The 27,414-nt window shown below is 44.2% G+C and overlaps 1 protein-coding gene across 3 annotated transcripts; it reads right to left on the bottom strand.

Moving 5' to 3' along the window:
- Positions 1-1,170: 1,170 nt before the first annotated feature.
- lpin1a (lipin 1a) lies at positions 1,171-26,612 on the bottom strand. Of its 3 annotated transcripts, none has more exons than XM_063006921.1 (21): positions 26,497-26,612; positions 16,432-16,632; positions 14,677-14,772; positions 12,758-13,047; positions 12,083-12,196; positions 10,537-10,635; positions 10,318-10,447; positions 9,632-9,908; positions 9,461-9,554; positions 9,189-9,367; positions 8,382-8,475; positions 8,229-8,298; positions 7,204-7,296; positions 6,817-6,860; positions 5,982-6,117; positions 5,117-5,265; positions 4,936-5,022; positions 4,124-4,276; positions 3,526-3,640; positions 3,336-3,439; positions 1,171-2,545 (listed from the first exon to the last, which is right to left on the bottom strand). In XM_063006921.1, the coding sequence occupies exons 1-21, from the start codon at positions 26,563-26,565 to the stop codon at positions 2,386-2,388; spliced, it is 2,754 nt and encodes a 917-aa protein (XP_062862991.1). In that variant the 5' UTR covers positions 26,566-26,612; the 3' UTR covers positions 1,171-2,385. The 3 variants fall into 3 exon arrangements, with proteins under 3 accessions (XP_062862991.1, XP_062862993.1, XP_062862994.1); XM_063006923.1 differs by lacking the exon at positions 26,497-26,612 and adding an exon at positions 20,626-20,879; XM_063006924.1 differs by lacking the exon at positions 26,497-26,612 and adding an exon at positions 20,630-20,879.
- Between the last annotated feature and the right edge of the window lie 802 nt (positions 26,613-27,414).

Genomic DNA, 27,414 nt, shown 5'->3' with positions numbered 1-27,414 from the left:
CCACACCATAATCTCCCCTCCACCAATCTTTACTCAAGCTCCAGATGTTACTGAACGATCCCAAATCCAGCTGCAAACTCATATTAATACCGGACATGGTTTTTCAGGTGTCCATATACTTTTTTTTTAGGTGACCCTGAGTTATCCTTCCTATTGCAGGTGTGGAGATATATGATATGATATGATATGATATGGTGAGTTAGTGGCTTAGTAACATGTAGCACCTCATTTAGCATTCGTAAATCCTTCTAAGTAAGAAATCCAGACCCACATCCAGGAATGCTGTGTAGCTTATCACTCGATTTGTGTTTGTTTCAGAAATATTAAACGTTTTTAGCAAAATTAGAGATCGTAACGCTTGGTGCATTCTGCTGTACACAGTTGCAAGTACTGTACGTAGAAAAGTATGTGATGTTAGACCTGAGAGATTCCTGCTACTTTCACTCATGCAGTGATATTGCAGTCATAACATTAAAACCACCTCCTTGTTTTTACACTTACTGTCCATTTTATCAGCTCCACTTACCATATAGAAGCACTTTGTAGTTCTACAATTACCGACTGTAGTCCATCTGTTTCTCATCTGTTGCTCTTCAATGATCAAGACTCTCTTAGGACCACTACAGAGCAGGTATTATTTAGGTGGTGGGTAAGACACAGCAGCGCTGCTGGAGTTTTTAGACACCTCACTGTCACTGCTGGACTGAGAATAGTCCACCAACCAAAAATATCCAGCCAACAGCGCCCCGTGGGTAGCGTCCTGTTACCACTGATGAAGATCTAGAAGATGACCGACTCAAACAGCAGCAATAGATGAGCGATCGTCTCTGACTTTACATCTACAAGGTGGACCGACTAGGTAGGAGTGTCTAATAGAGTGGACAGTGAGTGGACACAGTATTTAAAATCTCCAGCAGCGCTGCTGTGTCTGATCTACTCATACCAGCACAACACACACTAACACACCACTACCATGTCAGTGTCACTGCAGTGCTGAGAATGATCCACCACCTAAATAATACCTGCTCTGTGGTGGTCCTGTGGGGGTCCTGACCATTGAAGAACAGCTTATGAAGTATGTAGAGAAACAGATGGACTACAGTCAGTAATTGTAGGACTACAAAGTGCTTCTATATGGTAAGTGGAGCTGATAAAATGGACAGTGAGTGTAGAAACAAGGAGGTGGTTTTAATGTTTAATGTGGTTTTTTAGCTTATGAGCACAAAAGACTGTACTTGAGATTGAGATTTTTAGCATCTGTCAATCACTTGTCATGGATTTTTTGCACCATGGACTGGTTTCATATAAGACATAATTTCACAGACCGGAGGGGGCAGGAGGATTTAAAATAAAATAACAATACTGCTCACAGACGATGGAAAATCTGAGGGAACCCTGAGCTGCAACGAGACGCTGCTCCCACCTACTGGTGATAGGAGACAATAACACCCGGCCCGGTAATAAATGATGCACTGACCGGTACCAGTCCGCGGCACGGTGCTTGGGGACCACTGCGTTAAAGGACGAGGACAATATATGAATGCACGGCTAAGCAAACAACTTGGATTCAATTGAGGTGCTTGGTCTATGCAAGGTCTATTACACCACTGAGACCTGGGTTCGAATCTCAGTTGCCAACCGAGTGTCTATATTAATGATTGCCAAAGCGCTGCGATGGATTGGCGTCCTATACAGGGTATTCCTGCCTTACTGTGTTTGGTTACATTCATGACAGGACAGGTAGTTCCGCTGCTGGGGGATCCCTGATTGCAGTCGAGGGGGGTATATTGCCGCTCACGCCTCATACGACCCGCGCACAGCCCTTAGCGGAACCTTTTTTCACTCAAGCATTCTGCACAGGCACCTCTCTATCTGCTAATCAGGGTCCTTACACAGCGTTTGAAGACCCCACCCACATAGTCCGGTCATCCCGCCCTAGCAGAAACGTTTCTGCTGCATGCACTGCCAATTATTCCTGCTAGATGGTGCCCAACTGACCGGTGGCAATGCCAATTTTCGAACCAAGTTCAGAATGATCGTTACCCTGTTAGTCCAACTTAATTGAATGATTAATATATCTAACGTTTACTCGGTGGATAGCACCTTCGCCTTGCAGTGAGAAGATCCTGGATTCGATTCCCAGGTGTATGTATGACGGTAAATATCTGAGTGTTTGACAGATGCCAAAACCAAAGATTCTGTGAACGCAACCTGATTAGCTCCAAACTAAATCTGAACGGACAGCAGTGGAAATAAAGCTTGAGTCTGCTAGCTTAAAGCTATGACACACACGATGGTATTGAAAATTAAGGTATTGATGATGGGAAAAACAAGTAGATCTCACGAGTCATGCTCTGTTAAAAAAAGTGCTATGTTACTAGTGTGCTAGTCCCCCTCGCCGTTTTCTGCGTCCTGATCCAGTGCCGGTAGCTGCTCTCTCCAGTAGGTGAACTGGCTGTAGGTGTCCGAACAGGGGAAGTCCGAGGTGTCGCCTCTGATCAGCAGAGGGAAGACGTGATCCACCACCTCGCACAAACGCCCGTACCTGAGAGAGGAACGCACGCGAGCTTATCAGACGGCTAGCTAGAAATAAACCATGCAGAATGAAGAAATGACGTGTAATGCATTAGGGTCTAGTCTGAGATCAGCCATAGAAAAATAGGTGGTGGTGGTGGTGGGCCACAGAATTGGTTGGACGTTTTCCAAACGTAGCTACCGAGTCGCTGCTTTACTTCGACATCTTGGACACTTTGACTAACCGATTGCTAACTGAATTGCCGTAGGATTGCTGGAGCGACAGACTTCTCTGTGCTGTAGTGTGCTGACAATGTTTGATGTCTCTGTTTACATATTGAGTGCATTTTGTCCCTTTGGGGATTCCATAATCGATGGAAAAGTGTGCTTCTCTACACACGTGATCATCTCTGTGTAGTCTGAGCAGTGACCAAGTTCCAGGGGTTCGAAACCTGGGTGTTGGGTAAAATATCAAGGTGTCCATAAACTTTTGGTACCTTGTCCTTCTACTCTGACCTCATTTAAGTCATAGTTAACCACAGAACCTGTCTTCCCCCTCTGAATGTTAAACAACCCCAACACCCCTAACCAGTGATAGCTCAGTGGTTAAGGTACTGGACTACCTTAGGGGCAATAGTTGTCTGTTGTGCTTGATAAATTAGTGCCCCAGAATCACAGACATGCTTTGCTTTGCCATAAACGCATGATTCAAATGTGGGTAATATTAATTCTAACACGTCCGTTCATCAAGTCAAGTGGTTTTATAGCTTCTGCTCAGTGCCAGCCGTAATAAGCATTATGGATCAAGTGTTCCTACTCACGATGATATGTTGGTCTTGGCATGTTCTTGGATGAGTTCTCCTTTAGGATTCACCGTAAAGATTCTGTTCAGTGGCACGCCCACCTCCTTATACGAGTAAACGTCCTACAAGAAAGACATCCATCAGTTAAAACAAATAAATACCCATAATCCTACTGTTTTTAGTATCAGTGATTGATGTCACCACGTACCGTTGCCCTGTTTCCGAACGCAGCGTAGAAAGGCTCAGTGTTTGAATAGAACAGGTTCTTAATGTCAGTCAGACACTCGATCTTGAACTTCTCTGGCTTTTTCTCTATGACCTCCCTGAAACAAAATCACCAGTGATTAATGAATTAATGCATTTTATAAATCTAAAGTCTACGTCCAGCTTGGCAGTGACCAGCCAATTACTGACAATGCAGTGTATGTGTTATCGGTTCGAATTATGGACCCAGGTGTGTCAGTCCAAATTTTAGAAATTGTAGCGTTCCCCCACCTCTGTACGGGTGTCTCGGGCTGCTAACTAGGATCCCTACAGTGTCAAAGACCCCCTCCCCCATTTTTTTTGTCTGGTCTTTTTTCACCCAGCAGACTTTAGTAGCCAATATCCTATCGTACCAAGTAGGCGTCTTTTCCAGGGACTTGACCAGTGTCCTCTCAATGGCCAGCAAATAGCTGTCCATCAAAACGGGATTCAGCCTTTCGACTGATCCTCCAATCAACTGTACATATTTGACCATTAAATTTTTGACATTTTAGGGGAAGCTGAGCAGTCTTAGAGGAATCGCCACTGATGTGCATATTTACCTGTGCAGCGCAGAGAACAGGCTGCTAGGGCTGAGAAGAACGGGACCCTGAGGTAGCATGGTGCCTCTCTCGTTAACCCAGTGCAAGTAGCCTCTGGTCATATCGGCCATACCGATCGCTCGAGCCGAGCAGTACATAAACTTGTAGCCGTTCCTGTAAAACATCAAAATAATAATAAACTGTTACAGTTTATAGTGATGCTATTTATTTTTTCTCGGTTCATGGTGTAACTGTTGTTCCTGCTGCTGTCGAGTTGTCCTGCAATTCCATTTAAGTGACTGTTGGCTTCTTTCTTACCCTGCCGATCATTAGTCTAGGAGAACGGATTAAAATCTTGTGTTCACCCATGCCTGTAATCCTGGTCTAGTATGATCTGCCGGTAAAGCAGTCGAACTGCACGTTTGTCCTGTCCAGTCGGTTTTCTTTTGGGCAGCTTTGTTGGCAGCATACATACATTAATAAATAGGAAAAATGGACAGGGGAGTCCAGACTACGTTCTGCGGGCCATTTGTGGCCAGTTATCATTTTTGAAACAGCCCTTGAGGTATTATAGAAATTAAATGTAAGTGTAAGTGTGTTTAGTGTAATTCAGCAATTTAGTGTCTCCAGTTAACCTGACTGCATGTTTTTGGACTGTGGGAGGAAACCGGAGCTCCCGGAGGAAACCCACGCAGACACGGGGAGAACATGCAAACTCCGCACAGAAAGGACACAGACCGCCCCGTGTGGGGATCGAACCCGGGACCACCTTGTTGTGAGGCGACAGTGCTACCCACCGAGCCACCATGCCGCCCTCGGTGTATAACACTTACTGGCTAACTTTGTGGTACAGCCGGGCAATTCCTTGATGGGTCCAGTCTTTGCCCAGTGTTGGCAGAATGTGTCCCAGGGTATCCGATCTACAACACAGATCAAACAACAGTAAATCTGTCGATGCTGAACTCACATGTTTGTCAGATTTCCTTCCTTAAATTCACACTGCTCCTGATTTACCTGGTGATGGTGCCGTCTATATCCGAAATCACAATCTTATCATCCCAGTTCCACAAATAGATGGTGCCTTCACAGCGACAGGTACCCTGGTACTGCGTAGTCACGCTGAAGACCACATCATTGGGGCCCTCTTTGAGCTGCAGACTGGCCTGAGAACAGAATGTATGTTCGGTATAGTTAACGTAGAACTTTAGAACCAAGCATAGACTGGTGGTTCATGGTCCTGTACTGGGAGAACATGCACAGTGCTTGAAGTGGGCAGGGAAAAAGTGCCAGTGCTCCACTTATCACATATTGGCATTTGTATCAGCAAACCATTGACTGTATACTGTCTAAGCAATTGAGGGTTAAGGGCCTTGCTTAAGGCCCCAACAGCAGCAACCTGACAGTGGTGTGGCTTGAACCAGCGACCTTTCTGATTACTAGTCTTGTACTTTAACCACTAGTCTATAAACGTTTCTTAGACTAGAATTAACTGGAATGGGAATAGGTGAGCGTCACCTGGGGGCCGAGGCTCCCTAGTGAGCCTCAGTTAGCCTAGACAGGGGTCCTGTTCAATTTAATTTAGAAGAATCACACATGATGGGACGGGAAAATCAACAGGCTGTTGTCATATGGGAGATTTCTTGCGTTATGTAGCCTACGTTGAGTCTTTAAGAATGGACACAACGAGCTAGGACTATGGGTCTGTCTGAAAACCTAGTGATCTCTCTACATAGGCGCATTTTACGTCATCTTACACTCCCGAGAAGAGGGCATGTCTAAATTCTTCGATATCTTAAAATGCTGCCTACTGAGATGCCTTAATTTAAAGTGATAATCTGACTGAATAACAAGGCAGCACGTATGTACACAAAAACATTACCAGCTCTTCCGAAGATAAGCGGAGGGTCTTCCGATAGCAAACGCTGCTCGTACTCTGGGGCTCAGACTCGCTGCATGCTAAATTCTGCTGCGCCGCTCTACTGTCGTCATCACTCGAGGAGGATTCATCCTTTAACCTGTTGCAAAAGCGAGCAAACGCATTAACCAGCACAGTCTGTGAGCTGTCCGGTCTTTCACCTCTAGTGCTTGGAAACTGTGGACCGAGTGTAGTCCAGTTTAAAATTCTATTTTAGACAGATTGGGGTTTAGGACATAGGATTAATTTCACAATACAGCATGCTTATCTCGTGATTAAATACAGTGCCAATGGCGCCCTCTAGCAGGCACAACTGGCAAATGCCTGTAGAAAACAAAATTGGCCTCTAGTCTGCTGGATGGGGGGGGGTACTAATAAGGGGTGGTGTTGTCAAGGCTGTATAAGGACCTCGGTTGGCCAGGGTGCCTGTACAGAAAGTGGAGGAGCACAGAGATTGGGGTGTGGCTCAAATCCACCAAAGTATAGAGAATAAGAAGGGATTGAAGGATTACGCACACGTCAGAGGGGGTCAGGCGAATATACACCCTCCTTGGACGCCATTGGGGTCCCCAGCAGCAGATTGGCTTCGTAAAATTTGGAGAAAAGGGGTACTGGATTTGTAGACAAGGAGTGCGTGTGCTTGACTGGCCTGCCTGCAGTCCACATGTGTCTCCTATTGAAAATGTATGGTCAGACTATGGTGGCTATACACTGTTGAGGCTTGTTTCAAGCAATAAGGGGCTGAAATTGCAGTTCCCAAACCATGCCGTCATGCTCTATGGGTTCGTCCACGTCTTACCCAATTCCAGATGATGAGGCGTGCTCTTCACTCTCGGCAGATTCCTAAAATTGATAAAAGGATAGAAGTAATGAAAGTCAAATTCCTTTCATTATTAATACAGACAGCACTATGGATGTAACGATTTACTCTATCCACAAATAAAGAAAGTATCCTCACGTAAATCAATTTGGCTGGAAAATTCCAAACCTGGCAACCCTGTAGTGAGTCAACCAGGCGAGGTGAATTGTGAATGTCGATTCATTATCATTGTAAACCGATTTGAATCGCTACACATGTGAATCGATTTTTAACTGTCTTGTGGTGCATCGTTACATCCCTAGACAGCACCGATCCGTCATGACCGAGATCTACTCTTAAATCCCAGTATTCCAAGTGGCAGCTTACCGATCTGGAGTTGCTGTTCCTCCCCCGCCACGAAAACCACCAGCGTCCGCCTTTCTTGGGCATCTTCTCCTTCATGACGTTCTCCACCGCAGCCTGGAGCAAACGCACAGAGTTCCCGACTCTCAAAACTCAAACACAGAACTCAAAAACTAAACGAATGGATGAAAGTGAGTGGAGAAAACATGCACTGGGTCACTAAGTCATCGAAGAACGTAAAACTGGAAAGAAGACGTACAGGACCGGGGCAGAACACACTAGGTATGCAGTAATAGATGAAGCCGAAAGCGGAGTAGACGTAACTCAGGCAGGAGTACTTGGAACGGTGCAAAATGGGATGGAAAAAAAGCATGACAAATAAAAATAGCAAAGATAAAAAGGGGGGAAAACAGGGAGGGAAGAAATAAGTTAGTTTTTTTAGGGTTGTAACCACATATTGAACATAAAAGCTGGTGTGTAAGTTGAAATGAGGAATCTAAAAGCAACACTTGCAGTGTTAAGACTGAGTAAAAGTTAAGACACAAAATATATACGGCGATGAGTAACGGGTGTAACTTAATATTCATATTTACCCCAGCAACCAGTAACCCCAACCCTTAGTCCGGTCTTTTCCCATCCAGCAGACTGGCGGTCAATTTTGTCTGCGGCAGGCATTACAGGGCGCCCAGTTGACCGGTAGCTCAGATTCTCTGCGCTGGTGTGCTAGTGGATTATCCCAATAAAATAAATTCTAATGCTTCCGGCGTTGTGGCATCAGTTTAGGGAAGGGGCTTTCCTGTTCTAGCGAGTTTGGTGGCAACAAACTGTAAAGGCTTGTTTGTTTTGGGCTTCAATTGACACTGAAGCACCAATACAGGGTGCATGTAAACTTCTCTGTACAATCTTTGCCTCAATGTGGGCATAAAGTGTTTGGATCAGTACAGTAATCAAGCATTCCTTGTTCCTCATGTAGGCTGGACTACATTCTAGGTCCTACAATATGTCATCATGTAACATTTCACAGCATAAATCGTATATGAGGATTTTACCTTTGGCAGGGGTTTCTGGAAAACCTGCATTGCCAGCACTACAGGAGCTGCTGTACTCCAGTTATAGTACCTTACAAAGACAAACAGAATCGATCATTATTACGGTTGTGGCAATAAAAACTTGTATATTGGCTCTGCTGATATTTCACCTACTTGGTTCCGATTTTTACAACCAGGTTGGGGTCGTCAATAATCGACGGGTTGTCGGCAAACTCCTGATAGGATACAGCCTTCTCCTGAAATTCCTCTGTGTACAGAAAATACCAACAGATTTCATCTTTTTCTGTATTTTCTTTTCTTTTTTTTTTCTTTTTTTTTATTATTATTATTCCATCGTAATTCGCCTCTACTGCTGCAGACCTCCGTTCTTGACCGATGATGGTCACGACTGTCACACCAGCGGTTCAGATGGGGTTTCCATTACCTAAACCAGAGCCGGGCTTATTGCGTAGGCGCTATTGATCAGCCAGCAGCAGTTATGACCAAACCCTGTTCAGCCATTGTCCCGCCCCTTACAGACACACAGCCAATCGTGTTGCCCGGCATAGCCCGAGATTCGAGCTCGAGACCTTGTGATCTCATCACCGGTGGGCTGGCACTACTTTACTGTACTCTGAACTCTACCGGCCCCCTGGGCAGTTGGCAGTGTATGTACTGCATTGGGCACTAGTGTGCTGGGTGGGAAAAGACTGGACTAAAAAGAGGGCGGAGTCTATGACTGTGTAAGCAGTCGCCTATACAGAAGTGGAGGATTGCGGAGAACAATGCATGACTCTCCATGCGAGAGACTGGCCAAACAATCGAATCCACCGAAATGCAGGTGAATAAAAGGGTCGGTGGACTGTGCACACGTCGAAGGGGGCGTGTGTCAGGCGAAGATACCCCCCTCAGATGCAATCGGGGTCTGCAGCAGCGTCAGACTAATTGGCTACGCTATAATTGTACAAAACAAGTGTTTACCTGTAGTGATCTCTCGGTTCTCGGTCAGTCCTCCACAAAGAGAGATGGTAATATTGGGCAGGTCTGCTTGGTCAGAATAGCTGTCCATACCGCTGTCCATCCCACTGCTGCCAACTGACTGGGGAGACTGATTGGCACTCCTTTGCTCAGTCTTGCCCCGAACACACCCTGGACCATCACTGAACAATACATCGTACTTGTGAAAAATGATGCTGCCAACTGGTTCTTAACTTCAGGTAAGAAAGGTAGTAAGTTGGACAACGGTTACGAACCTTTTAGGAAAATAAAGCGCCGCTACCTCTGGCTCCAGCTCCGTAAGATCGTCCAGATACACGCCGTCCGATCCGAGGTGACGACTCTTCTTGTCTGAAACACATCGCTATTACTAAGTAGCCGCTGGGAGTCGCTAGTGTGAGAAGCGTGGGATTTGTAGGGTAACCGACCTTTTCTCTTCGACGGCGAGTCAGTCTTGCTGGCGCCCTGAAGCGCTGGACTGTGCCGTTCATCCTCCAGGTTGCTTAATAGACAAGCCGCCACACCGATGGCTTCCACACCGATGGCTTCCACCTCCGTAGAAGGAGCGGGTGCTGATGCTGTCGCCCCTTCGGCCCCGAGCGCCGGAGCGTTTTCGTCCTCGTTGTCCACCATCCCATCTCCAGTAATGGTGCGGAAATGCGTGCTGTCCGACATGGGGATCGATGCGGGCTGCTTGAACATGGGCTTTGAGGAGAGATAAAATCCTGAATTGTTATGATATTTATTTAAGAAACATTAAATTATACTTCTAATAGATGGACTGTACGGCCGCTTTTGCTAAGGCAGTCCACCCATAGGGCCAGCAGTCCGGTATCTTTGCAGCATGGTTGAACCTCCCAGGGTAAACACGTACCCAGCTACCATAGCTACCAGACAGCCAGTGTCACTGTTGCGCCACTTTGAGGCACTGAAGTAGGGTTTAGGTGACATAAAGGGACTGTCCAAAAACCTAGTAAGCTCTTTACATAGACGCATTTTGGGTTGGTGGGTTGTCCACATACTTTTGGCCAGATATTTCAAACTACTGGAATGGATCTTCAATACGTATGTCCATTTACCGCTGATAAAAGCTGTAGTAAACCACTGCTAGTACCTTGGCGGCCTGAGGGAGCTCTCCCCAAGCCCACAGCATCTCAGGGTTCTCCGGCTTCCCTGTAGACATCTGTCTGACCATCAGCTCAGAGTCACTCTTGGGTGTGGAGGGTAAGGAGCCAATTCCTTGGCTGGTACAGGATAAAGACAACAAGAGAGTTTTAAGATGAAAATGACTTCTATTGTAAGAATTATGATTGGCTGGTGGATGTGTTGGTACCTCTTTTCAGTGGGAAATACAGAGGCTTGTTGTGGACAGGAGCTGGACAGGCCGCCGTTAGCTGGGACTGTCAGCGTGCAGGTCTGCTTCATTCTTGTGCTGTGAAGAGGAAGAAGTTGAAGGAAATGTTCATGTACATGTATTAACCAGACATGTGTAGTGTTAGTAGTTAAGGTTAAGCAGTTAAGGTCCTGGACTATTGATAATGTCAGCAGTTAAGGTCCTGGACTATTGATAATGTCAGCAGTTAAGGTCCTGGACTATTGATAATGTCAGCAGTTAAGGTCCTGGACTATTGATAATGTCAGCAGTTAGGTCCTGGACTATTGATAATGTCAGCAGTTAAGGTCCTGGACTATTGATAATGTCAGCAGTTAAGGTCCTGGACTATTGATAATGTCAGCAGTTAAGGTCCTGGACTATTGATAATGTCAGCAGTTAAGGTCCTGGACTATTGATAATGTCAGCAGTTAAGGTCCTGGACTATTGATAATGTCAGCAGTTAGGTCCTGGACTATTGATAATGTCAGCAGTTAAGGTCCTGGACTATTGATAATGTCAGCCGTTAGGTCCTGGACTATTGATAATGTCAGCAGTTAGGTCCTGGACTATTGATAATGTCAGCAGTTAAGGTCCTGGACTATTGATAATGTCAGCAGTTAAGGTCCTGGACTATTGATAATGTCAGCAGTTAGGTCCTGGACTATTGATAATGTCAGCAGTTAGGTCCTGGACTATTGATAATGTCAGCAGTTAAGGTCCTGGACTATTGATAATGTCAGCAGTTAAGGTCCTGGACTATTGATAATGTCAGCAGTTAAGGTCCTGGACTATTGATAATGTCAGCAGTTAAGGTCCTGGACTATTGATAATGTCAGCAGTTAAGGTCCTGGACTATTGATAATGTCAGCAGTTAGGTCCTGGACTATTGATAATGTCAGCAGTTAAGGTCCTGGACTATTGATAATGTCAGCCGTTAGGTCCTGGACTATTGATAATGTCAGCAGTTAGGTCCTGGACTATTGATAATGTCAGCAGTTAAGGTCCTGGACTATTGATAATGTCAGCAGTTAAGGTCCTGGACTATTGATAATGTCAGCAGTTAAGGTCCTGGACTATTGATAATGTCAGCAGTTAAGGTCCTGGACTATTGATAATGTCAGCAGTTAGGTCCTGGACTATTGATAATGTCAGCAGTTAAGGTCCTGGACTATTGATAATGTCAGCCGTTAGGTCCTGGACTATTGATAATGTCAGCAGTTAGGTCCTGGACTATTGATAATGTCAGCAGTTAAGGTCCTGGACTACTCATCTGTTCACTGATTCAAACCCCAAAGTCAAGGTCCTAAACCCTGAATTGCTTGCATTGTAAATGTTCACAATTGTGAGACGCTTTTTTGAGATGCCACAGCGAATCTGGTTTGCAGACCAGACTTGGCAACCCTCTATATTTTATTCTGGGCTCAGGACCAGCACTGAGAGCACACTGGCAGGTGCACCTCCCGATGGGATGTTTTTGGAGATGCGTTCCTCTGCACATGAGTACCTTTGTACACAAGTCCAGTCTTGGTTGCATGGTGTGTATGCTTTGCTTTGTGTATAGGAACTCCTGGAGGGACCACTGCTCATCTGCTCAGCGTAGGATTCATGCGACGTAGCTCTGCAAACACACACACACACACACACACACACACATACACACATACACACACACATAAATAACAAGAAGCAAGGGGCATTGTGAGGTTTCCAAAGAGCAAGTCTCTGGAATGCATCCAAGCGGCACAGGGTTCGCATTCTTTCCCAGCAGCCTCCTTCATTTAGGTTTGGGACAGTAAAATCGTTCTTCACCAAACCAACAAACTCCACACAGAAAGGACCCACACCGTTGGGAATCAAACCCAGGACCTTCTTGCTGTGAGGAAAAGAGGAAGCTGAACATAATACAGCTATAACAGCCTCCGCTCTCATGAAAAGGCGTCCACGAGATTTTAATGTGTGTATATGAATCCGATCAAAACAGGGGCAGCACGGCCGCCTCACAGCAAAAAGGTCCTGGGTTCGATTCCCAGATGGAGCAGTCTGGGTCCTGTCTATGTGGAGTCTGTGTGGGTTTCCTCCAGAAGCTCTGGTTTCCTACCACAGTCCAAAGACATAAAACAATCAACAGCATCTGTGAGACCAGACCCCGATGTTACTCTAACTGGCCCGGCTCGCTCACCTGCTCGCTGTGGTATCTGCATCCTCGTCAGAACTCATCTCCATGGTGAACATGTCCTCATCATCCGAGTCTCCGTTTCCCTCTCGCTTCACGGTGTCGAGTTTGGACTTCTTCCTTCTTTTTCTCCTTTTCTTCGTCAAACCGCTGTCTCCCGAGGAGCACACGGACTCGCCGGGGGTCCTGGTTACGGGCTCGTTCAGGTGAGACGCACCTTTTCCCAGCTGGGACTCCATTAGAGTCGAGCCGTCGGTCATTATAGGGGACGTCGCCAGATGGGACGGGACAACCTCCTGAGGAAACCGGTTTAACAATGTTAGTCAGCGGTAGAAGTGCAGACTCAGGGCATCACTAGCTTAAACAATGAGCACGTTATAACCCCCCTGCTGTATCCATAGGTACATACAGCTGTCCTATAAATCTAGATATCTTCACATGTCTGAAAGGAAGCACATGCTAGCCAGCACCATCTTAGGTTATAGATGTTATGTGATAAAGACTAAGCTAATGTAGTCTATCAATAATAAACAATCATGTTACAGATTTAGGCAGTTGAAGCAGACTGTCCTAAACTGTGGTCTGAAGACTGGATGCTGAATTTATCATGTCATGCTGTAATTTACAGTTACCCGAATGCCACGAGAGACCCTCATTTTTTTTAAATGAAGTCTGTCAAACTGATGGCACATACAGAGGTTAGCTCTGTCAGTCAGACTTCAGCCCCAGCTGGGTCATACATTGTGCAAGGCTGGGTTGCCCAATTGCACTTCATGGACATAACTATGTGGACAACTTTCATGACCTTGTTGGACATCCATTAATATGGAGCTGTTGCAGAACAGCTTGGTTGGAGCACAGGCCAGGGAGAGCACCCCGGTCTGCTTTAAAATCCTGCACAAATAATTGTAACTAATCATTGCCGAATACCCATTACAATTCCTCTGGCACCTGTTGATGCCTGCTTCGTTACACCAGGGGAGAAATCATATCATAGCTCTTCCCTTCAAGGGTAACTGAGGGTAACTCCTCTACAGGAGGTTCTTCTACCGAAAGATCACCACAAGCATTGTGTGACTCTTCATCACTGTTCTCATCTAATGCCATTACACCTTGGCTATACGGTCCAGCTTCAGGACTGCTTTCCATTGCAGCAGCATCATCACAATACTGCCATCTTCTCCAGAAAGGTCTGCTAACTCAACTTGCTTATAACTTTTATCCACCTCACTCCGGTCACTGGAAACGTCCGACCTAGTGGGGGGCTCTCCGTTGAAATAGTCTACATGTGCCTCCTCTTGTGGACGCTTTGACCAGGCAGTAGTGATCATCTTTACAGCAGCAATAAGGAGATGTTGGCTTGCATTAGTTCAGAGGGAAGTGGGTATGTTTAAGGAAGTATAATAATCTTCCCATTAGGATTATAAACTGGTAAGTGACATCTGCAAAGTCTTAGTTTACACAACACAACAACAAAAAGGAAGTGGAATTGCTAATAATGAGGTAGATCTACTATATTTTTATTTGTTGATGTATATTTTTACTCTATTTGGACACCCCTGGTATAAAATATTGGAACACAGCCTTGCCAGCTTACAAGAAACAGTGTCAGTGCTTCCCTTGTTTATAAATTAGACTTTCAACTTTGTCAGTTGCTCTTTTATCCACATTAAAACAACTAAAGTAAACTACTTTGTACAATGGTTTAGATTCGGGCCCCACCCGACCAGTTCTCAGCTCAACACAGTTTGACCTGTCTGGCTCACAAGTGCACGTTACAGAATGTCCCCACCACGGTACGGTTTCCAGTAAACAAGGATCATGTTTTGCGTCATGTGACCTAAACAGCTAATCCACCTGTTATGCCACCATATATTATATGACTGTCAAGACTTTAACAGGACTGGATGTTCTGAACCACTCACCTCGTTCGTCTCGGCCTCCTTGACGAAGAAAGCTTCGCCGTTCTCCCCCAGTTTCATGTGGAGGTCGACCGGCTCGCCGTTGATCTCTATGTCGACCTGGGCAAAGAAGTACGTAACTGTGTTCAAACTGTGCATAAACGTACACTGATCAGCCATAACATTAAAACCACCTCCTTGTTTCTACACACTGTCCATTTTATCAGCTCCACTTACCATATAGGAGCACTTTGTAGTTCAACAATTACTGACTGTAGTTTCTCTACGTACCTTTTTAACCTGCTTTCACCCTGTTCTTCAATGGTCAGGACCCCCACAGGACCACCACAGAGCAGGTATTAGTTAGGTGGTGGATCATTCTCAGCACTGCAGTGACACTGACATGGTGGTGGTGTGTTTGTGTGTGTTGTTCTGGTATGAGTGGATCAGACACAGCAGCGCTGCTGGAGTTTTTAAATACCGTGTCCACTCACTGTCCACTCTATTAGACACTCCTACCTAGTTGGTCCACCTTGTAGATGTAAAGTCAGAGACGATCGCTCATCTATTGCTGCTGTTTGAGTCGGTCATCTTCTAGACCTTCATCAGTGGTCACAGGACGCTGCCCACGGGGCGCTGTTGGCTGGATATTTTTGGTTGGTGGACTATTCTCAGTCCAGCAGGTACATCAGCGCTGCTGTATCTGATCCACTCATACCAGCACAACACACACTAACACAACACCACCATGTCAGTGTCACTGCAGTGCTGAGAATGATCCACCACCTAAATAATACCTGCTCTGTGGTGGTCCTGTGGGGGTCCTGACCATTGAAGAACAGCATGAAAGGGGGTAACAAAGTATGCAGAGAAACAGATGGACTACAGTCAGTAATTGTAGAACTACAAAGTGCTTCTATATGGTAAGTGGAGCTGATAAAATGGACAGTGAGTGTAGAAACAAGGAGGTGGTTTTAATGTTATGGCTGATTGGTGTAATTTGGTATGGTGGAAACTGATCTCAACCACATTAAAAAGAAGAGGCTGTTATAGCTGCAAATCTGTTTTAATGGAATTTGCTTTGGACAAGCTCAGTGTCATGTGATCACAAACCTTCGGCTATTGTCTGGTAATGTATTTGTAATGTAAGGTAGAATTTTTTTTTTTTTTTTTTAATTGTTCCCCTTTTTTCTCCCCCTTTAGCGCATCCAATTGTTCAGTTTGCATCGTGCTTCCTCTCTGTCTATGCCGAACCCTGTCCTGACCGAGGAGATCGAAGCTAACCCACATCCCCTCCGAAACATGGGCAGCAGCCGGATGCATTTTTGCCACCCGCACATTGATGAGTGTGGCGCCACCGAGCGTTGCATGCGGAGAGACACACCCTAAGGGCACCCTTCCTCGTCTCTGTGCAGGCGCCTCTAATCAGCCGGCAGAGGTCGTAATCGCATTCTGACAGAAAGAGACTCACATCTGGTTCTTTGTCCCGCCCCCCAACTGAGCAACCGGCCAATCGTTGCTCATACAGCCACTCGGCCTCGAACCGGGGAGGCAGAGCTGGATTTGATACGATGTACTCAGAATCCAGCTCTGGTTGCAGCGTGTCTTTTTACCGCTGCGCCACCTGAGCGGCATGTAAGGTAGAATTAAATGTAGATGTACGACTAAACCTTGATTACATAAATAAATAAACAACTTTATGTATAATAATATAATAATAACAATAATAAGGCCAATTCACTTCGTATGGTGTAAAATCTGGTGCACAAGTGACCTTACCACTTTTTCCCGGGAGCGCAGCACACCCATCTTGCCGAAGCGCACGTGGAAGGGCGAACACTGCAAAGAGCCGTCGGGCTGCCGCACCACGATCACATCGATGCAGCCGGACAGGGTGGCAGGGTTCAGGCCTCGGTACAGCTCCTTTACCTGCACGAACACCTGTCCGGCCAGCTGTCCCACGTAGTTCATGGTCCGACTCTGTGGAGGAAAGCAAATCTTCATAAATCACATTTAGAAGAGGACTTTCCAACATTACAGCTTAAATTAATATCATTTCTTTAGTCTGTTCAGGCTGTTTAAGGTCAGCCACAGATCTAAGTCTCAAGGTCGGCCAAGTAGAGCCAGCCAAGATCTAGATACACCCCTGGTTTCGACAGATATAACAATTAAGCAACATTCAATCAATCGTGCGCCAGGAACATTTCCCCTGCAGCCTCTAGCTTCTTCCTGGAGCTGAAAAATAAAGAACGAGGAATTGTTTGTACTTGCTACAATTATATACACCAATCAGGCATAACATTATGACCACCTCCTTGTTTCTAGACTCCCTGTCCATTTTATCAGCTTCATTACTGACTGTAGTCCATCTCTTTCTCTACATACTTTTTAAACCTGCTTTCACCCTGTTCTTCAATGGTCAGGACCCCCACAGGACCACTACAGAGCAGGTATTATTTGGGTGGTGGATCATTCTCAGCACTGCAGTGACACTGACATGGTGGTGAACACAGCAGCGCTGATGGAGTTTTTAAACACCTCACTGTCACTGCTGGATTGAGAATAGTCCACCAACCAAAAATATCCAGCCAACAGCGCCCAGTGGGCAGCGTCCTGTGACCACTGATGAAGATCTAGAAGATGACCGACTCAAACATCAGCAATAGATGAGCGATCGTCTCTGACTTTACATCTACGAGGTGGACCAACTACTGTAAGTAGGAGTGTCTAATAGAGTGGACAGTGAGTGGACACGGTATTTTAAAACTCCAGCAGTGCTGCTGTGTCTGATCCACTCATACCAGCACAACACACACTAACACACCACCACCATGTCAGTGTCACTGCAGTGCTGAGAATGATCCACCACCTAAATAATACCTGCTCTGTGGTGGTCCTGTGGGGGTCCTGACCATTGAAGGACAGCATGAAAGGAGGCTAACAAAGCATGCAGAGACACAGATGGAAACCAGGAGGTGGTTTAAATGTTATGGCTGATCGGTGTATGGCCAAAACTATGGTCACTTAACATAAAGGTACAAAAGTGTTGCTATGACAACTGCTCTGTTTCACATGACTTGGCAACAAAAGCAACCATAGGTTGGGCACTGCACTGTGGTTTTTGGTTCCCGTGACTATGCCAGAACAAAGCCGGTATCAGGTATCACCCAATGCAGACATGGAAAGTAAACACTTCAAGGTAAATTAAACGCCATCAAGATGATTCTGACTCTTGGCGACCATACGGATACCGTTTCTCCAGAACGTTCTGTGTTGTGTTTGGGTTCTTCTTGATTCTATCAGCCTTATTGCTGGTTGGTTCAACTCCAATGAGTTGGTTCCCATAATGTGTAAAATCAGAGCGCTTTAGTAAAGGTCAGGTTTGATTTTGAAGATCCATTTGTTGGTCTTCTATGCCATCCAAGGTACTTAAGTCTTCTCCAGCACCAGATGCATCAATTATTTTCTTGTCCTGCTTTTTAATGTCCAGCTTCTTCAAGGCTCATCAGGACTAGTCATTGAAAGGTCGTTGGTTTGAGCCAATATGCTGCTTCAGATACTTAAGTTGTATCTCAGCTCGAAGTCACTTTGGATAAATGTGTAAACATGGACAGTTTTCTCTTCTCACTCTTTATACTAGAACAGATCAAGGGGTAATTACCCAATACAGTTTTAAGCTATTGCAAGTAACGTACTGAGGCAATTCGAATTGTGCCCTCTTGCATCAGTTTAACTGAAATCTGCATCTTAACAAATTTGGGGGAAAGGCTGAATGTGTTTGTCTCCACTTGGCATGGAAGCAAACCACCAGGATGCAACGTAACCGTGTTAAAGTCTAGCAGGCACACTGTACCCTGTGTAGAGTGGATTGACTTTCCAGTGTTATGAAGATTTATAAATGGTACGATTGATTGTCTAGTATTGATTATGATGAATGAATATACGAATGAAGGACGTCTCCTTGGTGTCATCTTTCATACATAAGCAAGTCTGCATCGTTGCGTTGGAATAGGAACTAGTGCAGCCGGTCACTTCTGACACTGTCCTCAATGAGCTCCAAGTGTCTGTGCTGCCATTATCACTGATTCAGGATCAGTTCTTTATATCCAACACCAGTCTAGAGCTATTATGAATAAAACAAACAAAATCTCACTGTCCATTTTATCAGCTCCACTTACCATATAGAAGCACTTTGTAGCTCTACAATTACTGACTGTAGTCCATCTGTTTCTCTACATACTTTTTTAACCTGCTTTTACTCTGTTCTCCAGTGGTCAGGAACCCCACAGCTATTATTTATGACTCTGACTCGCAAAAAATGACTCGTATACAATGACTCGTAACAAAAATCAGCAACATTAGTTACGTGTGACAATTATATATATATATATATATCCGACATCATTCTGATCATGTCATTTTCTGCTCCCTAATATCAGTCCGGCCGTTTCAACCCGCAACACACGCACTGGGTAAATGTTCCAGCCAGCTTCCGGCGTAGTGATAAAGCGTCGCTCCCTACTTAAAATGGTGGAATACCCTACGTAGTGCACTTCACAGGAACAGCTCGGGGGAATGGAACACTAATGATTGTAAGAACCGCTTTCTGAACCAATCAGACCTTCTGATTGTAATTGTTAGTAAGAAATGCTGTTATTTGCATGTATTCAGTTTGCGTCACACAGATGATGTCAACGATTGATCGGCTTTCTAACGAGTTCGTGTTTTACTTCACAACCAGGAAAAGTTTGGAGGTTTTTAATTATAAGCACATTTACAAAATAACGGATTCTATTCCTAATGGGACACACGGTTATGAATTTAATAGCATCTGGGAGAACATAAGCTCAGGTAAGCAGTGGTTATGGATTTTTTGCTGTGCTGTATTTGCAATGAAAATAAAAAGTCAGTTTAAAGCCTTTAAGTGGTATCTAGGAAAGTAAAGGTACGAAGTAAAACGGCAAAATACAGTCGCTAATCTGTTGTTGTTGGTTTTTTTTTATCTGAACTATATTCATGACTTGACTCGGACTCTAGCCTAAAGACTCGTGACTCGACTCGGACTCGTATTTTGTGACTTGTGAACATCTCTGATGAAAAGGTGTTGCATCAAAACAGAACACTAATTCACCTTTTCACGGTTGAAGAGAGAACAGTTGCGTGTATGAGCCCTAAAAAGCCGAACACACAGTGAAGTATAGAGGTGGGAGCATCATGATATGGGGCTGCTTAGCCTTGCTGAATTGAAAATGGTTTAAAAAGATGTAGGGGGCAAATGTGAACCACAATGCTGCAAAAGACTCATTATTTCTAACAGAAATGTCACAAAGTAGTAATATATGCACTGAAATTATAGTGAATAACACAACAAAAGTGGCCAAATACTAATACTGGTATTTGTCCTACTGTACATGTGCAGTCACGGCATTCCGTTCAGTCTCAGTGTTTTTTGTACATTTGATTTTGTATTATAGTTTTATCAACATACAAGTGCACAATTTGCTTTCTTAAAACGATTTTATGTCAATTTGACCTTGTAATGCGAACAAAAAAGCAGTTTATATAAAACGTTAATTGAAAAGTCACACACAGCAGTGCTGTACGGGTTGCTGTTATGAGTAACAGTGTTCCATACAGCGCGTCGGTCATTCTGTACTGACTTCTAATGTTCGAATAAACTCATAAAAATGAAATAAATTAGGGATTAGGGTGCAGCTAAGACCCTGTGCTTGATTTTTAGACAACTAATCCCGTGTTGTGACCGTGAAATATGTGCTGAATAGGTTATTTGTAAATAATGTGCGGAACACCGTGACGTTGCGTAAGGCTGCATATCTGACAGCATTATGCATAGGTAGGTATAGGTTATAATACTATTGTACTGCTACAACATAAGAGCAATTTGATTCATGCATTACTAGCTGAATATGCAGGATGATGAAGTAAACAAATGAAAAAAAATGACAGCACTACCTACACTGCAGGATCACGATATAGTAGCCATTCTGCATTCAGTCCATCCTCAATACAGCCGAATAAGTACAATATTATAATAGTATAATATTGCTCATTAAAGGTTTATAATAGGCCTGATATTTCCACAGCCTGTCTGTCTTTCTAACAGCCTCGTTTCTGTTGCTGTATTTAAACCAGGCAGGAATAAAAACATTCCTCCCATCCCATCCCTACTTAGCCTCTCTGCTGTCACAAGCCGCATACTAGCGTACTACATAGTGTGTACAAAACACCGCAGCACCAGCAGCGTCACACGTACTAGGTAGTAGAGTAGTATGCAAGAGCAGCGCAGGCCCCGCCCCCAAACAGCTCAGCCACAGTTAACCCGTTACTGTCCTTCTGCACACTGATCAGCTCCACTTACCATATAGGAGCACTTTGTAGTTCTACAATTACTGACTGTAGTCCATCTATTTCTCTACATACCTTTTAAACCTGCTTTCACCCTGTTCTTCAATGGTCAGGACCCCCAGAGAACCACTAAAGAGCAGGTATTACTTGGGTGGTGGATCATTCTCAGCACTGCAGTGACACTGACATGGTGGTGTTGTGTTAGTGTGTGTTGTTCTGGTATGAGTGAATCAGAGTTTTTAAACACCTCACTGTCCCTGCTGGACCAAATATATCCAGCCAACAGCGCCCCGTGGGCAGCGTCCCGTGACCACTGATGAGGGTCTAGAAGATGACCGACTCAAACAGCAGCAATAGATGAGCGATCGTCTCTGACTTTACATCTACAAGGTGGACCAACTAGGTAGGAGTGTCTAATAGAGTGGACAGTGAGTGGACACGGTATTTTAAAACTCCAGCAGCGCTGCTGTGTCTGATCCACTCATACCAGCACAACACACACTAACACACCACCACCATGTCAGTGTCAAAATGATCCACCATCTAAATAATACTTGCTCTGTAGTGGTCCTGTGGGGGTCCTGACCATTGAATACCAATTACAAAGTGCTTCTATATGGTAAGTGGAGCTGATAAAATGGACAGTGAGTGTAGAAACAAGGAGGTGGTTTTAATGTTATGGCTGATCGGTGTATGTATATATGACAAATAAAGGCATTCCATTTCCATTTATATTATATGTGTTGCTCTGATTGGTGGTAAACTAGAGCTTGAGGCCACTTTCTTGGCCAATGCTCTTTGGCCATGTTTGGCCTGCTTGCTACCCCTTGCGCAGTTGTTTAATATGTGACTTTTTTCTTGACCTATTTCCAAAACAGTGGTACAGTTAGAAAACATATGAATTGGTGTATTATGAATGATGATTGATTATCATTCTATAAAGCCATGAACTGTTCTGACCTCTGGAATATGGAGTACAAAGCCTATCCCAAAAACGCTAGGCATAGGACTTACTTACACCTAAGATCCTTTTGAATTTAAGCTACCTACTTGCATGTTTTGGGAGGTAAAAGGAAACACAGTGGAAAACACAAAAACAGTAATTAATTTTCAAGCTATGTAGTTTGGAACTACATAGTGTTGCTGATTTTGCAGTCTGTGGAAAAACATGTTTTGCTAACTATAAATTTTACTCAGTTTGACCTCTTGGGTCAAAGCTGTTTCCTGGCTAGATAGCAACTACTCAGAACTCAGGCAGAGGCTTGAGATAAATTGTTTGTTATATTCAGAAGTGGGCAAAGTTTCCACTGTGTGCTTTTATTCTTGGAACAGCCCTGTAATCATGGTAAATTATACACTGATCAGCCATAACATTAAAACCACCTTCTTGTTTCTACACTCACTGTCCATTTTATCAGCTCCACTTACCATATAGGAGCACTTTGTAGTTCTACAATTACTGACTGTAGTCCATCTGTTTCTCTACATTTTTTAGCCTGCTTTCACCCTGTTCTTCAATGGTCAGGACCCCCACAGGACCACTACAGAGCAGGTATTATTTAGCTGGTGGATCATTCTCAGCACTGCAGTGACACTGACATGGTGGTGGTGTGTTAGTGTGTGTTGTGCTGGTATGAGTGGATCAGACACAGCAGCGCTGCTGGAGTTTTTAAATACCATGTCCACTCACTGTTCACTCTATTAGACACTCCTACCTAGTTGGTCCACCTTGTAGATGTAAAGTCAGAGACGATCGCTCATCTATTGCTGCTGTTTGAGTCGGTCATCTTCTAGACCCTCATCATTGGTCACAGGACGCTGCCCACAGGGCGCTGTTGGCTGGATATTTTTTTGGTTGGTGGACTATTTTCAGTTCAGCAGTGACAGTGAGGTGTTTAAAAACTCCGTCAGCGCTGCTGTGTCTTATCCACTCATACCAGCACAACACACACTAACACACCACCACCATGTCAGTGTCACTGCAGTGCTGAGAATGATCCACCACCTAAATAATACCTGCTCTGTAGTGGACCTGTGGGGGTCCTGATCATTGAAGACCAGCATGAAAGAGGGCTAACAAAGCATGTAGAGACACAGATGGACTACAGTCAGTAATTGTAGAACTACAAAATGCTTCTATAAGGTAAGTGGAGCTGATAAAATGGACAGTGAGTGTAGAAACAAGGAGGTGGTTTTAATGTTATGGCTGATCGGTGTATTTCACCCCTTGACTGTGCCATTGTTTTTTTATTATTTGTTCAAGGGAAGTGGTAGCTCGATGGTTAAGGTACTTGACTAGTAATCATAAGGTTGCCGGTTCAAGCCCCACCATTGCCAAGCTCCCAGTCCCCTGAGCAAGGCCCTTAACCCTTCATTGCTTGAATTGCATATAGTGATAATTGTAAGTCGCTTTGGATAAAAGCGTCAGCTAAATGCCGCAAATGTAAACGTTCTACATCAAATGAAGACCCATTTTGGCACATTTCCAACATTAAAGGCTTAATTGTTTCTTGCAACTATGTAAATGATAGTCTTGTTCTAGGTTTGAAACAATCAGTAGGTTTGATAAACACCTATAGGTCTAACATCATGCCCAGCAGTAACCTTTTACCATTACGTAATGTTGTTCTCATAGCTTTCTATGCTGTTGTACTCTATGTAACATAGTGTTCCTGAACACTTCCTGGAAAAGAGGCTCTGGTGAGAGCAGAACTCTTGCTGTGTGTCTGTGTGATTACATCTCTGGCGACGATTGCTCTCTACCCTTGATTTCATCTCCATCTGTCTTGTTTATTTAGGACATAAGGCATTTTTAGGAAGACTCTGTCAAATCAGATCTAAATGCCTATTGTTCTGAATTCTGGAGGGTTGAGATGTTATGGAAAACCCTCAAGTGATAAAGGAAATTAATGCTTGTTAGAAAAGGTCATCTGTTCTAAGCCCATTAGCAAAATAGTAAAAAAAGTAAGGGGTAAATAGAGACTCAGCACTTTCATTCATTCTCTGCAGCTCCAAACTATGCAGTCATTCCTGCTGTATACAAAGGAACTCCTGGAAATCCTAGGAACTCAAGACTGCCTTCATAGAAAAGGGGCAGCACATGGGCTGGCCTCTCTGCACCAATCAGAGCTAAGAGAGCCATGCAGACAGAGCCAGCAATCTGGTCGGTCATGTGGGGTCTGTTTACCATACCATAGAGGGAGGAGAGACAGATCTACTGATCTAAAGACATTCCAATACAGCAAGGGCCTTCTCTCTTATTACTCTTTCTTGCTGTTGTGCACTATATGGCCAAGTCATGCAGCAATGTAGACACCTAAAGTTTGGCAACCTTGTTTAATACAAACTCTACACTGATCAGGCATAACATTAAAACCACCTCCTCGTTTCTACACTCACTGTCTATTTTATCAGCTCCGCTTACCATACAGGACCACTTTGTAGTTCTACAATTACTGACTGTAGTCCATCTGTTTCTCTGCATGCTTTGTTACCCCCCTTTCATGCTGTTCTTCAATAGTCAGGACCCCCACAGGACCCCCACAGAGCAGGTATTATTTAGGTGGTGGATCATTCTCAGCACTGCAGTGATACTGACATGGTGGTGGTGTGTTAGTGTGCGTTGTGCTGGTATGAGTGGATCAGACACAGCAGCGCTGCTGGAGTTTTTAAACACCTCACTGTCCCTGTTGGACTGAGAATAGTCCACCAACCAAAAACATCCAGCCAACTGCGCCCCGTGGGCAGCGTCCTGTGAGCACTGATGATGATTTCAAAGATGACCGACTCAAACAGCAGCAATAGATGAGCGTTCATCTCTGACTTTACATCTACAAAGTGGACCGACTAGGTAGGAGTGTCTAATAGAATAGCGTCTATTCAACCTGCGTTTTTGTCTTTGTTGTGAGACCTCTGTCCTACTTAGTACACTGTTAAAGAACTGCGGATTTAAATTGCTTTAATTAGCTTTACATACTTGTTTATCCTGTTCCAACCTTTATTCTCTCTGACTGAAGCCTTTCTGAGATGCACTGTAGCTGGATCAGTTTTCACACCCTTGTCTTGTATTCGCGTAGGTTAGACCCCAGGTTTATTTTTAGTTCTTGTTTCTGGAGCATAACAGGGCACACGGTGATAACCAGCCCAGATCACAGTGTTTTACTGCACCGTGACCTTGCCTGGGATGCTTCGGATCATACAGTATAATGTTCTTAGGCTGAAGGGTCGGTAGCAAAGGCCAGCGAAGGTCTGGCTCAGTTCTGATCAACCCGACACCAGGGTGCTAGGAAATTCCAAGAGTAACCTGAGCAGTGTAGAAGCTTTCCTTGGCTATAGGTTGGGTTACGCTGGCGTTCGAAACAGTCTCCAGTTGAGCTGGCGCATACGCGTACATGTTTGTATTCCTGTTTGCCTGACTGAATAACGCTTTATGAACTTGAACCCATAATTTAAATGTAACTGGCCAACAAAATAGATATAGATGCACTTTGAGGTGTGTACTTTATATTAATATTGCTATAATAGCACTGGTTAGAGCTTCCCTTTGCTTCCAGAACCAGGAGACGTGTATTTGGACATGCTATTAAAATATATTAATGATACCAAGCTGATACATATCCACTTATAAATGATGATATTGGCTAGTTTGTACTATTGGCTATTTTGTACTATAAATTTTGTACTATATATTTTGTACTATTGGCTATTTTAATATTGGCTATTTTGTACTATACATTTTGTACTATTGGCTATTTTGTGCTATATATTTTGTACTATATATTTTGTTCTATTGGCTATTTTGTGCTATATATTTTGTACTATATATTTTGTTCTATTGGCTATTTTGTACTATACATTTTGTACTATATATTTTGTACTATTGGCTATTTTGTACTATACATTTTGTACTATATATTTTGTTCTATTGGCTATTTTGTACTATAAATTTTGTACTATATATTTTGTACTATTGGCTATTTTGTGCTATATATTTTGTGCTATATATTTTGTACTATTGGCTATTTTGTACTATAAATTTTGTACTATATATTTTTGTACTACTGGCTATTTTGTACTATATATTTTGTACTATTGGCTATTTTGTACTATATATTTGTTCTGGCTAGATATTGACTAGTTTGTACTGTTGGCTGTTTTGAACAATCAAGGGTACCAATAATGTTGACCACAACTGTTCATACACTACCATGCTACACTATTACCTGCACTACATACACTATCCTAACCTACACCAAGCACCAACAGCAGGTACCCTACACTAGTACCAGCACGACATACACTACCCTGCTAGCACCATCATATTCTTCTGTCTATGCTGGTACGTCTGACTTAATCCTAAAAACAGAACAAACTACAGACGGTTTCCCAAGCCAGCAAGTCAGGGCACAACTGTGTACCAACTGTTTAGTTCCTTTACATATTTCATTCACACATGCAGAAACAAACTGGGCACCTTACCCACGTCCAGCTCGTCTCGTTCTCATTGAGCTCATCATCGTATGCTTCTGCTTCCTCCTCCGATTGCATGATTCCATTCTGTGTTTGGAGCTCCACACTCCTCAAAGTAATCCAGGCCTTTGTTGATCCGGGTAGATACAAATCTTCCTAACGGGAACGTACGCAACTGTGACGGGGTGCTCACCCAAACACAGATCTATATAGCGGGCTCAGGGATGTTTCTTACTAATTTTACCCAGCATGTTCTTGGAATGGGGTCCAGAGCCGAAACTTGAGAGGGTCGCCCTGGAAGATTCTTGCAAGGCCCCGTGGCCTCAGCGAAGCCCTTTTGCATCTGCTTGTGCATGTATATATGGCCGTAACACTTTAGGAACATTTCATTCCAGATCTGAGAAATAAAAGTGATCCTGACATGATGATATATACACTATATGGCTAAAAGTATGCGGACACTTGATCATGAGCTTGTCGGACATCTAATTCTAAAAACATGGATATAAATATGAAGTCCCCCAACTTTCACTCATCTAGTAGGGCTTTTGACAAGACTGGGGAGTGTGCCTGTGAAAATTTGTGCCCACTTACTGTATTTCTTTTTTTCATCCAATTACCCTATTGCATTACGCTTCCTCTCTACTGATGCTGATCTCCACTCCTGACACACGCCCCCTCTGACACTTGTGCAGTACCGACTGCCTCTTTTCACCTGCACATGGTGAGTTCATATGCGAACCAGCCTTGTGCACAGAGTGCCACACCCTGATCAACATTATTCCTCAGTTGCCATCAATCAGCCAGCAGAGGTCGTAATTGCACCAGTTATGAGGTCCCGCCTGGCTCCCACCCTGTATGAACAACAGCCAATCGTTCATGTAGGTTCCCAGCCCACATGGCAGAGCTGAGTTTCAAACCGACGAG

This window comes from Trichomycterus rosablanca, chromosome 13 (genome assembly GCF_030014385.1).
Source record: "Trichomycterus rosablanca isolate fTriRos1 chromosome 13, fTriRos1.hap1, whole genome shotgun sequence".
NCBI classification, from domain to species: domain Eukaryota; kingdom Metazoa; phylum Chordata; class Actinopteri; order Siluriformes; family Trichomycteridae; genus Trichomycterus; species Trichomycterus rosablanca.
The sequence above is the reverse complement of the archived record's forward strand: the minus strand, read 5'-3'. Positions and strand labels throughout refer to the sequence as shown.

What these genes read in the sequence shown, in the direction of transcription:
- lpin1a (XM_063006921.1), bottom strand. Translation starts at nt 26,565, where the DNA reads ATGCAATCGGAGGAGGAAGCAGAAGCATACGATGATGAGCTCAATGAG. An exon ending in AGGAGGCCGAGACGAACGAG is followed by an intron (nt 13,048 to 14,676) that starts GTGAGTGGTTCA and finishes CGGTTTCCTCAG; the next exon opens with GAGGTTGTCCCGTCCCATCT. An exon ending in CTGTACCACAAAGTTAGCCA is followed by an intron (nt 4,277 to 4,935) that starts GTAAGTGTTATA and finishes GATGTTTTACAG; the next exon opens with GAACGGCTACAAGTTTATGT.